A 17,990-nucleotide genomic window follows, 5' to 3' on the forward strand; every position below is an offset into this window, starting at 1 on the left:
CATACATATATGTACATACGTATAAATGTCAGAAACGTTGTATTAAATAAAACGAATTTTATCTCGAACCAATTGCCAATTATCATGAATTTGAAAACGTTAGACGTTTTAATTTGATAACGAGTATGTTGAAATCCTGAATCTTGCATGATAGAGATAAGATGTATATAATTAGAGATTAAGATATATGTACATATAGTTTCGTTTAGTTTAAGTAAGTCGCAAATGTTGTAAGATAATGAAATTTAGAAATAAAAGCTGAATTTTGGGAAATTTTATTTCACGAACGGTCTTGGAATATTTGGATTAAAATCTAGAAATACTTGTGTCTTTCAGTCAGATCTTTGATTTCAAAATTTCGAATTGGTTTCGGCGGGAATATTTTTGCAAATGGCTATACAAATATTCGGAAGATTTCGTTTTAATCCACGAGTACGCATTTCTATCGATTTCTTTTCTTTACAACATCGGAGTGATTTTAACAAAGAAAACCATGGGATAAAACTTATTACTTTTATTGGGAACGATTAATAAATACAAATTCGTTGTTGGTTTATAGCTTTTCAGACGAGTACTTGTACAAAATACAATTCTACCTACGATGAAACTTCGTGTATTGTCCTTTTTTCAGGTATACACATGTACAGCAACAAAGCGACTACATGTAGACGATTGGAAAATTTCATAAACAGCGGAACAGATACAGTAGGATCTGTGTAAAGCTTGTTATCATATTCCCTTATTAATTATTAAACAGTTAAAAGCAGTTGTACTTTTGGGAATTTATGAAACGAATGCTTCTACTTTAAAATTATATGTTTACTTTTAATCAATTATCAAACTTGTTCTGATAACATCAAGGAACAGGAGATGCAGATGTTAACGACAACCTTTCTATATTTTTCTCAAAATTAGAAATTTTCTAAGCAAACGATAAAACTCGAATTAAGATTATATCAAATTGGAAAAGGCTTGAAATAAATCTTAAAGAAAAATTTAAACCACTGCAAATCATCGTTTGCGATCACTTTTATAAACTCGACGCTATTCGATAAACTCTGTAACTCAGAGAATTTTATAACGATCATTGCGAATAACTATATAGGTTGTATAATATCAAGCAGATTCGAAGTAACGAAACCAGATATCTAGAAAAAGTATGAAAAACGTCTGTGAAAAGTCACTGCAAAATTGACAACGAATTGTCTGAATTTCGTAACGTCTATCAGAGTATCAAACTACATATGTGTATGTATATATTCATGCTCATTCACATAGCTCCACTTAATAATCTTCCAGCTCTTGCTCCACTCGTTCGATTTCTATTAACGCCAATAATTAATTGGAATCACGGATTTCTCCAGATTTTCGTCGAAACCAATTGAACTGACTCGATCGTACGGACGACTGTTTGTTAAGCGACTGCCGCTAATCATTCGGAAAATATGTCTGTATTTATAGCTGTTGTCGAACGGGCAGCAAGGATCGATGAAACCGAGGCCGAGAATTTAAATGTGGGCTTGATTAACGTCGCCTCGCGGATTGCCGCTGTTCAACCGCTGTCCGATTTTCCAGGAGACGGGAAATTCTCCTGGAATCGTTTCGCCGCGACTGAAAGGGACGCGGCGCGGAATTGAAATTTTAATTAGGTTGTTTTTCAATTTGGTGTTAATTACCACGCCGCGCTCAACCGGAACAGCCTTTAATAAATTACCTGTTGGCTAATGGCAGTGGCGCAATAACGCATAATATCAAATTTACGGTGAAATCGGAAATTACAATTTCTATGTTCCTCCCAATTTGATCGGCAGTGCTTTGAGGTTATCCTGCTGCGAATTTCAAATTCGTAATGAGTATATTGGTTTTACAGGTGTACATGTATTTCCTGCGGTTTCATCTCTTGTGCGCTTCCTCTTTTTTTTTTTTTTTTCTTTATTATACATTTATTTTCGAATTTTACTTTTGACGTTATTTTCTTCGAATGCCAGTTGTTGGTTCTCTTTTTAAATTTAGCGAAATTGTTGCTTCAGTCGTGCAAGCTGTACAGTGGTTTGTTAATTTTCTTGACATTATTTCTTCTTCCTTAGTCAACTGTTTTATACAGTTTTATACAATATATAGTGTTAAGAGAAAATATATTTCGTTTATTTGTTTGCGAGGAAGTGTGATGTTGATAAAATGGCTATCATAAAGACAGAAGCAATCGTTACCACGTTTTTATGATGTTAGAAGTTACGATGAAAATTATTTAAGTAACTTTTTTTAAACGAAAGTACAGATTCTCTTTCTTCGTTTTCAGAATGCTTGAACTCTTCTAACGAGAAATAATTTTATTTCTTTTTCAGATTACCGTGACCACGATCGGTTACGGTGATACTGTCCCACAAACGTGGATGGGAAAAATAGTCGCTTCGTGTTTCAGCGTATTCGCCATATCCTTTTTCGCACTTCCAGCCGTAAGTATAATTCTAGCGTTATACATTCTTCCACATATTTTCCATTTTGATTTCTTGCGTAAATTTTATATTTTAATCGTCGATATTTCTAACGTTAAAAAGAATATTCTGAAAGGAACAATTTCTTATTTTCGAAAACAAGCATTATACGTATTTTCCAATGATAGTAAAACAAACTGTTATAACAATTGTACCGATAGTTGGATTGTTGACATTCGCATTAACACGTGGACTGCTGATGACGCAACTGTGGCGTCATGATCTACGTGCTTCCGAAAGCGGATGACGCTACGTTGACGTCAGTAGCTAATGATCTTCAAATGCCATCGAAAACAGATTGACAAGTTTAAGATTATTAAGTTACTTATATAAATAGTTTTAAGACTAATTTCACTCACAATGGAGGGCCACGCAGTCAACGTGTTAAGAGATAAAACACAAACGAGCTGTTCACAGGCAAAAGTGGCTAACTCCACTTTTTGAAAGTTTTTAAATTTTACTGCCAAAGCACTCGATCGATGCTTAAACTTATATAATTTCATCAACTGCCTCTGTTTCTTGTTTCGTGGAATTCAGCGATTTGGTAAATACGCGTTTCAGGGAATATTGGGCTCTGGTTTTGCACTAAAAGTCCAGCAAAAACAACGACAAAAACACTTCAACAGACAGATACCAGCCGCTGCGATGTTAATACAGTGTCTGTGGAGGTGCTACGCTGCCGACAAAGCCATCAACAGCGTGGCCACGTGGAACATCTACATCAAAGATCCAACACCAGCCGGACAACCGTCCACACCTTTGGGAAAGGTAAGATTTCGCGATTTTTTGGCCCGAGTTCAGTGGCAGTAGCTACTGTAGCCGTTGATTGTTGCTGTTTCTAGTTGCTTACGAATCGTCTAATTGGACGTTGACGATTGCGATATTCGTTCTTTGCCGTTCTTTAGGCCGGGATCATTTCAGTCATTCTTGTTTTCAATGACGGACCGGATTCAGAATATCACGATTGGAGACTTGGTTGATGTTTATTTTCGTTGAACAGATTACGGTGGATGTTACTGTAAAATGGTAGATGTGTAGTTATAATGTGTCGATGTTTGAAAGTCGTTGAATGTTATCAGCGTTAGAAGTTGTAAGCGAGAGTCAGTAGTGGAAGTTTGACAGTTTAGTGGAAGTTTCGTATTAAATTTGTTTATTGATGAATTTTATGTAAAAGTCTGTGTAGAGAAATGCTTGCGTAGAAGGAAATCTTTGTCGAGAAATTAAGAATTAAATTCCATATTTTCGATATGAATCTGAACTTTGTGTGGCATTTAAATTCTGTATATATTTTGGGAAGTTTGTAGATTATTGTACAGAATAACATATCATTGTTTCAAGTATAGTCGTATATTTGGTACATATTTATTTCTGATATATGTTTAGAGATGAAAGATCGTTCTAGCTATTTCAATGTGCATTTTTTCGAAAATTTTGTTCACACAAATCTCACACATGTAAATCAAACGAAGATATTTTTAAAACGAATAATTATCAAATAAAAATGATATAAAAATTTGAAAGTAATTTAATTTGACTTTTTACATCACTGATTCGAGTAAAGATTACAATGATTGAAAATTAAATATGAAACAACGATGTCTGACTATTTTGAGAATGAGAAAAGTTACAGAAATTCATAATTTTACAGTAACATATGCGCTTATCTGTTGCAACAATAGGAAAAACATCGAGCTAGTTTCCTTTCTTTATGTTCTGAATGTTCCTTTCTCACAATTGAAATTTCGTTTGATTTTCCTGCCGTATGTGAGACGGCGTTGCCTCGTTTGATCTCGGTAAACTATACCAAATTTCAGAGAATTCAGTTACGAAAGAGATTATTCGCTTTTATTTTCGTTACAAGGTAACGTCATCAGTCTATGATATTTTCCTTAAAGAAACAATATTACTTGGTAATTTGTTTATGTACGTACGTTCAACTATTACAAACTGTTTTCTTATTCTATTTTATATGGGATTGTATTAATTAAATATTACCGAGATTTTTCGAGTTGGTATACAACATAAAACGTTTTTAAAATGACATTAGAAAATTTACAGACGTATTATCGTCAAAGCAATCCAAATATAGTTTGTAATTTATGTATAAAGTATTTGTATAATTTTTTGTATAAAACAAATTTCCTATAATTCCTAATATGTTTTTATAACAATCTATACGACACTTTATGCTGTTATTTTATGAAATACAAGACGAGATTTAGTTTTTTGGCATAAAAATCTTTCCAAATGTTATCCTTCCAAAATTCCTCAAAACTTAATAAACGATGCACTATAAACTATTTTGGAAAATTCTATCGTGCATAATTTCATTTATGCGTAACGCAACAGTGAAGATGAATCTTACTAACACGTACCAAAATTCCAATCTCAAAATTAATAAGTAAAAGTAAATAACGAAGCGCGTAAAGTGAGGTAATGATTTTCCGCAGTCTTAATTTTTCAAATGTATATCTGTGATTTTCCGACGTCATTTCAAAAACAACCTGCTTATATCAGAGTTCTCGTTCGAGTTTGGTATCGATAATGAATTGTTTGGATTGAAGGTACTTATTGGCATGTTGATTCGTTAATTACCGTTAAAATTGAGAAAATTTGCGACTTCCATTAAAACTGAAGAGATAAAAAATAGAAGAGAAAAAAAGAGAAAGAGAACGAAAAGAAACGTTAATTAATACGGAGATACACGAAGTCCCGTGAAATTAGTATCGATCGCAGGACTTCGATTATCCCACAGGGTCATGCAAATAATTTGGCAGTGGATGTATGCAAGCAGAGAATGCGAATTCTGCTCTGTGTTTTTAATGTGCCGTTCAATATATTCGAAATATAATAATAACTGAGTGTTGCTCGTGATTATTCGTGTGTTGATGCAGTTTCAAATTACGCTTGAAAGCTTCTGTATTATTATATTTTCTCAGTTTTCTGTCGTGGCACGAGAAAAATCTCGCTTCTCTATTGTTTATCCGAACCCTCCTCTGTTGCGTTCATTATTTCATCGTTGAGAAAACGAATTACATCGATTTCTTTCGTAGGGATCGTTTGCCTCTTAACGAAGCGTTAACTTCCGTTTCGTTTGTTCACGAATTTCCGAAACGCGCTGTAATTTGCCGTGTAATCGAATTAGGGATGGTCTTTTGCCTATAACAAAAGAGAAATTGCGAAAAAGATCCCTTTTACCTGCAAAGAACTTTTTGAATGGTTCATTGATTAATGTACATATTTAGTTTCGTGGATTAATAACAGAAATTCATTTTATTCACTGATAAACGTTATATGAATGTGTTAAAGAATCTCAATTAAATTGGAAGAATTTTATTCGCAGGTATTTAAATATAATCGAAAATAGTTTGATGTTCATTTGTCTGAGAAAGATTAGCGTTTCCTTTTTTTCCAAAATTTGAAAGTTGTTTCTTAAGAGTCAAAAAAATTATTTTTATATTTAAGTAGACACAAGTGTACAAATTTGCATTACAAGGAAAGTTAATAAAAATTTTATTGTATTTTTGAATAGAATACGATTAATGTACATTTTTATCTATTATATCATAAACAAACATCTCTCGTTCGATTACATTAGAAGGGCGATTATTATTTTTGGCATCGATCATGTGCAATTTAATTTTAAGTGAATGCTTAATTGTATTTGTTTATGTATTTTTTCTTTGTAATGAATCATGCAACATTTTATCAAAAGGAAGCTCAAGAGAACTTGAGTCATCAACTGAATAAAGGCTTTTCATTTCTCGATAATATTTAACATTTTTTCATAAACCTTGCTTTCAAAACTCTGATTAATCAAGTGTTATGCAAATCGCTTCTCGCATCTAGGTACTGCTTAAAAATGAAAAAAATTTTTAATTTAATTTTTTTTGGTATCAAATAACCGATACGACTTAATTTAAGTTTGTATCATATTCGGGTACGTATCAGTTCAAGAAATATATTATATTTAAAAAATTTGTTCCTAACCATGCTGTTTTTAATGTAACTTTTTTAAACGTAATATCCTTGGCAGTAATTTAATTATTTCGCTTGGAAAATTGTATTTATTAATATTTTGTGGCTGATGCAAATTATTATTTTTCCTTTTTGTTTCTTCTTGCTCAGCTGCCATCGAACACAATGTCCATAGACAATAGAAATATAAAAAATGATAAATTAATTCTACAGAGAATAACGAGTATACAAGGGGAGAACATTATTTTCAAATGTAATATATTAATAAACATAAAGAAACTCTATATGAATAAATAAATGAATCGTGCCAAACAAAGGTTTATGAATTATAAATTAATTTTGTGAATATTTCAAGCAAAGCTCTACAGTTTGAAATATACGAAATTTTCAAATAAATTCGGCACACAGGAATTTCATGGAAAAAAAAGAAATTCTACGCCGGAAACATCAATATCTATCGCATCTGCTGCCAAAAATTCGCGCGTATTACAATATATCCCATTATGTTCGCTCTTTCTGTTCCGTCCTTTCTTCTCTCATACGCTCACCTGTCGCGTTTTTATTAATTCCATTAAAATTTATATCATATACATACAAAAAACATCTCTCCTTTCTCTGATACGATATATATAAAATGTACCTAATATATTTCAGTTGATTTGTGTAAAGAAGATGGTATGTAAAGGCTATTTAGATTTATTTCAATTTTTACTCTTTTGCATGTTTATTTATTTACCAATTTATTATTCACTTTTCCTTGTCACGTAACGGGAACCTATCGCGTTTTCGGAATCACTGGCCACACGCGAGTCTGTTGAATGTTTCAAATATTAAAATTTAAGTGATATATTTTAGTCGATAATCACTTTCAGCTTCCAATGACACCACACACACACACACACACACAAACACACACACAAGCAAACAAACACGGAATTTGAGATCGATATCGACTACTTTTTTTCTCAATTTTCGCGACATATTTGTCCAGATATGATTTTGTTATGTTAAATAACTCGATCGTCGAGTATATAATAAATCGACAAAATTTACTCTATACGCTTTTTAGCAATTTAAGCTTCGAAGCAATTTGCATTATTAATGAAATATGTTGCTGTAAAATGATTGCAAGTGATTAAAACACGTGACTGTTGTAAAATATATATTCATAGAATAGATACGCTGGTGATTTTGTTTAAAAACAGTATTTACGAAAGCAAGACGCGATCATTGGCAATTCTATGCGTAGTATAATACACCCTGTATAACGCGGGGAGGGGCGAGATATTCGCGATAATTCGCGGAAAGGCTCGTTTATTCGACGTATAATACTTATTGCTCTTTTTTCTATGTATGTATCTATATTGTTGTGTTTTTATTCTATATTGCACTTATATTAAGCTTCGTTTTACCACTTGGATCGTGAAAAATAATAATGATCTGCGCTATGCAATGTATTTCTACCGCGTCACACATTATTGTGCATGAATTCTAATTGAGTGTATGCGGTGTCTTTGTGCAAAATATATGTGCGACGCTTTCACGTACAGGGTGTTGAGAAAGTCGAGGATATTTCATAAAAGTTGTCTGATCGTTTGTATATCGTGTCTTGACATTTTTTGATTGTGATTTGTTAGAAATAAAAGTGGGTAGAGAAATTTCTTTAAACGCGTACAATTATATTATTTTTGTCATTCGTATTTAAGCGCTTCATGTGAGTAATCTATTGGCAATTTGTATCGCTTCGATGCTTAAGTGGAGAGTACTTGATCATGTTCGACGAAGTTAAAGTTGCAGTATCGCTTGATAGCTACTTATAAGCTTGTATATGAATTATTTATTTCGTTTCATTGGTTTCGATCAATTTTCACTTCCTTTTCTCAGTTCCCTGAGTATTTTATAGTTCTTTTAGATGTATGTTACGTTGGGCTTTGACAAACGTAAACAATTCTAGAACATTGTAATCTATGTCCTTAAGAGAAACCTGCGTACGTAGCAATGTTATTGTTTTAATGAATTTCAAATGTTGAAAAGGAAAATATATTTCGATGTTAGAAATCGATATAATATCACCACCTTTAGATATAGCATAATCATTACACGGATTGAAATATAAAAAAAAGTTTGAGTTTAACAGTTACAGATGAAAAATTCGTAAGTTTCAGGTAATGCTACACTACATGTTAATCTTAACAAGTATTCTTGATATTATTGACATCCTGTACGCACAATATGAACCGACACAACACTGGTGATAACAACTCTGCTTTAAACATAATTATCTTAAAAAGGAACATTTTTCATATTCCAATAACTCATATTTCTATAACTCTACATGATATTAAAATACCTATTACAAAATTAAAATATTCTGATTTTATTCATGTTAGTAGCTATGTATAAAATATTACAAGCGCACTGCAATTGAATTGCTTGCGTTACTAAATATGTATACTTGCTAATATCTTTATTAAAACCTATAATTACAGAATATAAGAGCCATGCGAGCAGTGGATACCTAAACACATTTCTAGGTGACTTTTGGTCTCTTATTATATTATTATTACTCACTACCACTAATATCTAATTACATTACAAAACATTATTACTAATATTATAAACTAATATCTATTAACAACTATTTTTATTACGTTATCATTATTTCCTATGCAGAACAGATAAAAAATACAAGAAAAAGATTTCATTTACGTATCCTTCCCTTTAAAAGAAGTTTATATTCTATAGAAAATATACGTAAGTAGGAACTTCCCTATTTCTTTTCTCATTAATTTTTAATTTATTGATCGAAATTTATATGTAGTTGGAAATATAAAAAAGAAACTTGAACGTGTAGTGGTATTTGTAAAGCGATGCACAATCGTAATATCGTTTCGAGGCATTTGAAGCAGAGTCGTTTCACCGATTCGGTGCACAGTGTACGTCTCGCCATTTTATTTTCGCGTCAGCTTGCAAAGCAAAGAAACGAACGCGTTCGCGGGGAACGAGAATTTACGCTCGTCGGCTGTCACGGTCGTCGCTCGAATATTTCCGTTGTCGTTTTCCTTTCTGTCTCGTGCGATTGTTTCCTGAATCTTGATAGAACGTTTCATTGTCCATGCTAAACATTTACAGCTTTCACGCTGGCAAATAGGATTGAATACTAAAACGCACTGAGACACGACGGTACTTTCTCACCTTTTTCATCTGACGTCTTTTCCCAATGAATTTCCTTTTCCTGGTTTCATCGGACTTCTCTCACTTGCTCACTTTTCTTTCGTCTTTCTATCACTTTATTTTCACGTATGTTCGATTCGTTGATTTGATTTAAAGGTTACAACACATCGGTTTATGCGAACTGAACTGTCGAGTGCAACGTTTCGATTACTTTTAAATTAGATTAGAATAAGTTTGTGAGAAATTTTTGTTATGTTCTTCCATAATAAATATCGTTTAAAGGGGATTAACAATATCAATAAGTATAAAGTGATTGAAATTGTTCAATCAAACTAAGAACCATCCGAATCGATACATCCAAAAGATACTAAACTTTTTGGCTAGTAGGAGGTATCGAACCTCTTTGTTGATAGTTTCCAAATTATCGAAACTATTCGAAAATCAAATTATCGTCAAGAGCTACGTAAACTCACGATCGATTCATCTCGAATGCTAAAACTTTCTTCGTAAAGATTTCGCGAGTAGACAAGTTATGTCGATTACGGAAGTTTTATGAATTTTTATCCCGTGATATTCTTCCAAAACCCTCCATAAGTACTTAACGCGTAGAGCCTAAGGAAAAATGACGTTAATGCGTAGTTATATTGCCTGCTCCAAGAGCAGATTTGAAAACCGATGCTGACCTACTTTCGTTCCTGTACGGAAAAAATTCGATAAGTCTGAAAAGGAGAGGAACAGTTTCATCGTCCCTGGGTCTTGTTTTTTCTTCCCGGTACGGTAAACAATTCGTTTTCCAACTTTTTCTCCCCTTGTGGAAACGTACAACGATTACCGTTCCATATGATGCGACGAATGTTGCGAAAAAGAATTTCAAACGAGTCTCTCAGCCTCTTGTTAATTAATTTCTAAACGTTACCCTATTTACCTTATTCCTTTCTTGTTTTTATTTTAATGCAGATGCAATTAGATTGCTGTTAGGTTAGTTTTTTTTTCTTTGGATAGATCGTTTACCGATTTATTTTTAAAGTTTTATTATTTTTAATTGGCCTTTCTTCATCCGAGGAAATAGTTTAATGAGATTGATATTTGTGCCTCCGCAGTATTTTTTCGTAATTTATTCTATAAAATTGATAAATGTCTGGTATCTAATGCGTAAATGGCACGCACACACATATATATTCATATTATCATTATTATTATATATACATATAATATCTTTTCATTTTTATTCAAATTCACGAATGTAGTGTCAACAATTTTCCATTATTTCCTCCTAATACCATTTTATCCACATAAACGATTTCATGACTGATTTACGAAATATTTTATTCGACTTACAAAGAAGATTGGCAACAAGCTGATACTGCGTGGATTTCAAATGGAGATCAGGTCCCTTTAGAATAGTATTTCCGCATTTTTTCAATCTCATCTCATTTAGCAATCTCATCAGGAGTTCTGTACACTATCAATATGGCGTCATTAAACTTGCGCTAATAATCAGGGACGAATCTCGAAGCAGGATAGTACCGTGTGATTAATCTGATGAAAACTAAAATTGCCAGAGAACTGCCACATTCGAATCAATGTACGTATGTTCCGTTTCCTTTGTCACTACTACTTGATAAGATACAAAGCGGATCATGCATTTGGTCAAACTATAAGGAAGATTCACACGTTTTCTGTGATCCCTATACACGTAGTAATTAATTTATTATTTCATTTTATGTTAACACGTTACAGAGTCATTCGTCACAATCTTGTTTCACTGAAAAACATCCTCCATAGTGAATGTGTCTCGTTCAAAGTTATTGACAAAGTCTGCATCTTATTCCAATCATTTGTGTATCTGGCCATTATATTATCATATCTATAGAATGTTTGCTCTTAAGAGAGATTAATCGAAGTGAATACAAGAAATTCCCCTTTTCTCGGAGTCATCAAACTCACGTAACTGAAAGAAGCAATGCATCCGGAATAGCTCCAATATAGTAACACATTCCGCACATGGCTCACAGATGACCTATATCGAACTTTTCCCTCATTAATCTTTAGGCCATTTAATATTCTGACAATAAAGATACGCAAAATCGTAAAGTCACTTCAGTCGTAACATCTGTTTGATGACAAACTAGGTAAAATTGTTGCAACACGGAATATATTAAGAATCTGTTCCGAGTGTATGATGAAAACCCAGGTGCAGATTTCTGCCAATACCTATGGATGCTATCTATATGGATACTATCCGTCCATTATTAACGAAAATCCTGAATAATATCGCGGCAGCCGAACGAGCTTAAATTTTCAGTGCACAGATATACCGCCGTTGGCGAACTAGGGAGCTTTTCAGATGGATCCGTGTTCGGGGCCGAGCTGTGGCGCTCGCTAGTAGGGATAGTGCATGTTGTGTTCGACGTGTGTTGTAATGGGAGGGCACCGGGGGTTCAGTCTCTGATGATCCAGGTGGCAAAAAAGGCGAGCGTACTGAAGAGGCGAAAATCGAGGAACCGGATGGACGTTCAACAACAGCAACAGTTGCCGCCGGTTACGATATCCGGTGGTGTGTCCAGTGGCGGTGCTACTGGCGATACCGGGGGTCAGAATGACAACCAACGGATGGAGAACGAGGGCGACGTAATCTTCTACATGGAGGAACCGAAGGCTGGTACACCTAATCGTGCTAGACGCGACAATCGGTGAGTCGAGGCATCGATTGTTCTTTTTTGTTAATTTAGTAAAGCTGACGAATGTTGCTGGTAGGAGCGGAAAATGAACATATTAAGCGCCGTGTTGGTTATCGGTAACCGATAGTATACTTTGGTAGTTGGTTTGGTAACCATTTTGCTTGGAATTCTTTTCCATTGATATTTGTATAATGTACGATAAGTTTATTTTAAAGTAAAAAAAATCTGTTCATAAATGTTAATCCAAACCAGTAAATCTTGATAACAAGATAGAAAATCTACGATCATGACATTGATAACCCAATATGTTATAATTTTAGATCTTTTATCTTATTAAATCAATGCCAATCTTTGATTGATTTCTTTTATAGTGACAGTTGATTGTACACGTGAAAGGTACACAATTTTTGCAACTGATTTTAGAATCAACGAGAAACCTCATCTTAAATCAATAAATACGATTTGACTCGTTAAAGTTAAAGATGAAATTTCACTTCCTTTAAATTCATTACACTGCAACTGTGTATATTTGAATAATTCGAATAAAATAATCAGGATAATGAATTGACCCCTGAAAATAGGAATTCACTAACTCGCTACTTCATTAACAATTTCACTTTCCAATAATATGAATTAACGTTCGAACAAACAGATGTAAGTTCCATCCAATACATTTACATAGAAACTTTAATTTTCAGTTTGTATCTTTCTATTAGAATAGAATTTATATCGATCTAATGATATTATTACATTGATAAGCAATTTTAGGTTTCACTAAAATGCTTTATTCGACGAAGATTTAAAGAAATTTACAAACTACGAATTTAGATTGCTTATTGTTGCTTAGTGATCTGACAATATTAATTAATTATTTTTTCTTTATTCTTTATACTTCTTTATTTTTATACATTATTCGACTTTGAGTACATTTTTATTACCTAGATAACAATACTTTACTTTTACACTTACTTACAATAGATTACTTAGACAAATTTTTTGCATCATATTATTATTAATTAATTATATATATTGCATATATAAATACACATTAAGTAGAATAAAATATGACAAAATGGCATAATATAAAAGGAATTTGTAGGTTTGCACCAATCAATATTTGATAAATAATCTTCGGGTTATCGCGGTTATTCAAATTTCAGTTTCAGTAATAAATCTTTTAATGAAGTTATTTTCTTTTTTTCATAGTAAAATACTTTTACTGGCCACTTTTAATTTCGGATTAAATAATTTGGAATATCGCACACAGACTCCAATCGATCTACAGATTAGACACAAATAGCTTTGGTATTATACGAGGAAATTAAACAAAAATCACATTTCATTCAACGTTTTATGATACAGACCATCGATGCGGGCGTTTCATTCAAAACTTCGAGCCACGGTTCCATAACTTTCAATATTATTCAGTTCTCAAATAAACTTGCAAATTGAGTTCTATAGTCTGCGCTTGGAAATGAGGTCCCGCGAACTTATTGAATTTTTAAATAAGCCTCTGGAATATCCAATTTTGAAATGACCAGTGAATCGACAAGATACAAGCTATAGATAATGAATTTTTCTTTTATAGCTCTATCATTTTAACGAGTCGGGCAAAAATTGCCTAATGTAAATGCGACTTTAATAAAAATATTTGTTCCTACCATCAAGAACGTCTGATTATACAGTCGTCTTTATTTTAATATTCTGGTTATCTTTGTAAAATTAATCGACCGACTTTACTTCGAGACATTATTCTTATTTAATTGAGTTTCAGATTATGGTGGATTTTCTTTGCTAACTATGGTATTGTTGCATTGTAACGAGGAATAATGATATTATCCCCTTACTGTGTTCATACGAAATCTCGTAATGTTTTCTTTTTGCGGAACGAAACATAAAACGTTGATGTGAAAATGAAAAGAGTAATCTAAGCAGTAGTCTAGTTACTTAATTTTGAAATTCGCTCCAGAGAGAAGCTTAGAAGCCGACAGATATAACAATTCCTACGATTTAATATTTAAAAATTTATACATGCATTTAAAATATATTTGAACAAAAATCTTCTAAATAAATTCTTCTTATAAACTCTTCGCTACTTTCTCTAACAATAGTCTTCTAGCTGTACGCACATTTTTTTTTCTTGTATTGATCCGCCGACTTTAGACAATAGATAACTGGTGCGAAAAGATCTCATTTACTCGAGCATCAAACGCTGGTAAAATGGAGCATGTGAAGTGTGCGTAAGGGTCGGGAACGGAGAAAATCTTTGGAAATTTCGTGGGGAAATAATGGCTGGTTCGGGAAAGTTGGCGTGACAGGAAACGTCAACCGGCTGAAGGGCACTTTCTCTGGAGCGGTTTTGAACGTCGAACGAACTAGTTCTTGAGTTTGGTAGTGTGAGTAGCGTATTTCCGGTTGGCAGGGGAAGCCTCTTCACTTCGCAGACGAGCTCCGTCACGGAGGCTACCAGCGATGAAATTGACATTGATATCGAGGAACCACAGAGAGTCACCACGTAAGTACGATTTTCTTTCTGTCATCTTACTGGATTTTCGTATGAAGATACGAGGAAAAGTATTTTAACCGAGAGATGGAGGCAAACTACACAACGTTGTGATTTTGTGCTATGGAAATGTCTTTTGTAAGTTACCTTCCTTTGATTGAGTCGATTGGTTAAATCGGATTTGAAGAGTTGATTGAATAAATCGAGATATAGGTAACTCTTTTGATTTGTGATTATATTTTAACGTCTACGAAATACTTTTTGAAAAATGAAAGAGATTTGTAAGTACATATATGCTAATGTGCGAAACAGTAATTTGATATTGAACAAATTTATGTCTGTATTTCGTAGAGACAATGAATAATTGTTGACATAATTCAGAGTTTATCAAATGGTACCTAGTATTACAGAAATCTATGAATAATTTGTAGGATGAATAAAAAGGTCTTTTCATTAACTGTTGCTCGATTCGATATAATTTAGAGTCGACAAAGTATATAGCACATATGTAAAGAAAGGAAACAAAATTTGGATTTTAATAATACATGTTTAGAAGACGCGTGGAATAAAACAAACATTTCTTAACAAATTTTCATCCAAATGTTATTAAAATTAATTATTAGACGATTCAGATACTTAAATACAAAAAGCATGTGTCATCATGTCAAAGTGAAATCGTCAAGAGACTTTTCCCACTCTAAAATTATCTAATAGAAATTTCATTAATCTCCAAAATATTCACAATTACAAAAAAAAAAAAAAAAAAACAGTAATATTTTTGTCGGTGACTAAATGGAACTGCCTTGAAAAAACTGGCAACGATAGTATCGTTCGACTATTTTTCGTTTGCACGTCGAGTCTGTTAACAGCAAGCAAAATCAAGGCATAGGCGAAAATAGAGGAAGCCTACATCTTCATGCAAATTACTTTCATTTTGCATGCGGAATCGATATTAACCGGAGAATTTTCGTCCAGCACGTATGGTTTCTGTAATACATGCTGGAAACAGCTCGAAACGGCACCGTACAGTGTGCATCCGATTCAACGATTCGGATCTCGTTAATGTTAAACGTGCCGCGATTCATGGTCTTTCTGCTATTCGATCGATCTCGAGAACTGCTGCAAAGCAAGTGGGTAAAGCGTGCGACGAACAGAAATTTAAATGTGCTCGAGAATCACTGTTGAATGCAAGCAGCAATTATTGAGTGTAACAACGACTCGTTTTGTGGGGGTAAAGAGAGCTTGTACCATACACGTATTTCTTTCTAATATCTCAATCTAGAACTTTGTATTAGGTTGTCGCAAAGGCTTCTTCCGTTTTGTAAGGAAGTAACAGATGCACAACACTGTTTGTTGTATTATTTTATCGAATTAGGTATAATCCACTTAATTCTACTGGAACGAAATAAAACAAAAAGTGTGCGCATCTATTATTTCCTTACAAAACGAAAGAAACTTTTACAACAATCTAATATTAATATGCTTCTTATTTAAAACAAATTTTTAAAAATTATCTCTTTAAAGATTCTTGCGCCGATTCATTAAGGATAATTGTGTTAACGAAATATTTCATCCGCAGTATCTTCTCAATCAATTTATGTCATTGAATCTTATTTTTTAATGTTGTGATCACGAAAAGAATATCAAAGACTTGCTTAATATCTTGTTTGTCACTATCTCTATAGTTCATACAAATAGATCATACAAATTCTTTTCGTGCCTGTGATTTAGATATTGAGCTTTCATGAACTGTCTCTTATTCTAATTTCGAATATTTTTCGTGCATCTTGACGACATTTACCTCGAAAAGCTACTACCAACAATTATCCTCCCCTAGCCTTGTCCAGGAAGAATTTTTTCAAAATTCTCCTCAAAGTGTTATTATCGAAAATTATCGCCGCGAGTAAACCAACAGCAAAGTTGGTAATATGTTAGGAAAGCAAATTCCGAGCACGTGGCATTGACATTTCGAGGAAGTCTCCGTTCTCGAAAGCGGAATGGAGCGTTACCTTGCGGCGGCTCTCGTGAAAAGCTCCTCTTCTCTACTCGTCTGTTTCTTTCTCTTTCCCTCGCCCACTTCAAAAAGCACGAAACGTAAGTGCTTTTTTCACCGGTGCATTACTTCGCTTCATGGACGGCCTACATTCTTTGCAAGCCTGGCACTCGAACCTCCGACACAAAGACAAGTCGCGTTCAGAATTTTTCTTTTTCTCCCGTTCTTCTCGCTGCCCCGCGACGCACATCCCTAACGTTTGATTCGCGAGTCGCATCTCTCTCTCCCTCTCTCTCTCTCTTTTTCTTTTTTTCTCTATTTTATTTTTTGCTTTTCTAGCGTTTCGGAGCTCGAGTTTCCCGCGTTTTATCGCTGAAACGTGAAATCGTTTGTGAAAATAAGCGGTCGGCGGCTGGCCAACCGTTTTGTCGAGCCACTCCAATTTTTCCTGTGAATTAGGAATTTTCGACTCACGAATTGAGAATAGATAAGTCGAATGGTGAAATTTTCCCGGTGAGCAAACAAACATCTTCCGCTAGATTTGGATAAAGTGCTGAAAAATGCTCTCCATTTATGCAGATTGTTTAGAGAAAGGGTGTTTAGTATTTGAATTGAATAAACGGATCTTGTATATTATTTTTATCTGGTAATGTTACTGTAATTTTTCTGTAATTTATCTACAAAATCAAATCTATAAAATCTATATAATCTTTGGAATGCAAACTTTGGCAAATGAAAAGTCGCGAGTAATGCGAGTCTTTACTGTATAGTATCACGATAAGAAAGCTGGTCAATCTTTGGAACAATTTCAAACTCATTTGAATAATTTCTCATTACTACGTTTAATACTGAAAACGTAAAGTCACAAAACAAAGAATGTATTGTATTAATGTTTCATTTTCGTTCCAGTTTCAGTTTCTAGGAAAACACACGTTCAAAAAATGGTAAAAATTGTAATTATTCGATTTTGCAGTTGCCCGAACAGTTTAACATTTCTTTAAATATTATCTTGTTCTATTATAAATTTAAAATAATTCGATATTTAAAAATAACATATCATACGTATTTCAGTCAATAGCTAACTAAATTTAATTTCTGTGTCCACATAATTTGTAGAAATAAATTAATTGACTCGAGTAATTTAGCGTTATAAGAATAAGAAGCAA

At 33.4% G+C, this 17,990-nt stretch overlaps 1 protein-coding gene across 4 annotated transcripts in view; it reads left to right on the forward strand.

Annotated features, from left to right (window-relative positions):
* LOC117213605 (potassium voltage-gated channel subfamily KQT member 1) overlaps positions 1 to 17,990 on the forward strand; it is a 69,632-nt gene that overhangs the window by 41,975 nt on the left and 9,667 nt on the right. The window contains exons 7-11 of one of the 4 annotated variants that reach the window (XM_033459089.1): positions 2,346 to 2,456; positions 3,057 to 3,263; positions 7,128 to 7,148; positions 12,093 to 12,340; positions 14,751 to 14,843. In XM_033459089.1, the coding sequence (XP_033314980.1) occupies positions 2,346 to 2,456; positions 3,057 to 3,263; positions 7,128 to 7,148; positions 12,093 to 12,340; positions 14,751 to 14,843 (680 nt within the window). The remainder of the gene's footprint in view (positions 1 to 2,345; positions 2,457 to 3,056; positions 3,264 to 7,127; positions 7,149 to 12,092; positions 12,341 to 14,750; positions 14,844 to 17,990) is intronic. The other 3 variants (XM_033459090.1, XM_033459092.1, XM_033459093.1) reach the window with 3 other exon arrangements.

The sequence above is a fragment of the Bombus bifarius genome, unplaced genomic scaffold, assembly GCF_011952205.1.
Source record: "Bombus bifarius isolate JDL3187 unplaced genomic scaffold, Bbif_JDL3187 scf7180000009125, whole genome shotgun sequence".
Classification (NCBI taxonomy): Eukaryota; Metazoa; Arthropoda; class Insecta; order Hymenoptera; family Apidae; genus Bombus; species Bombus bifarius.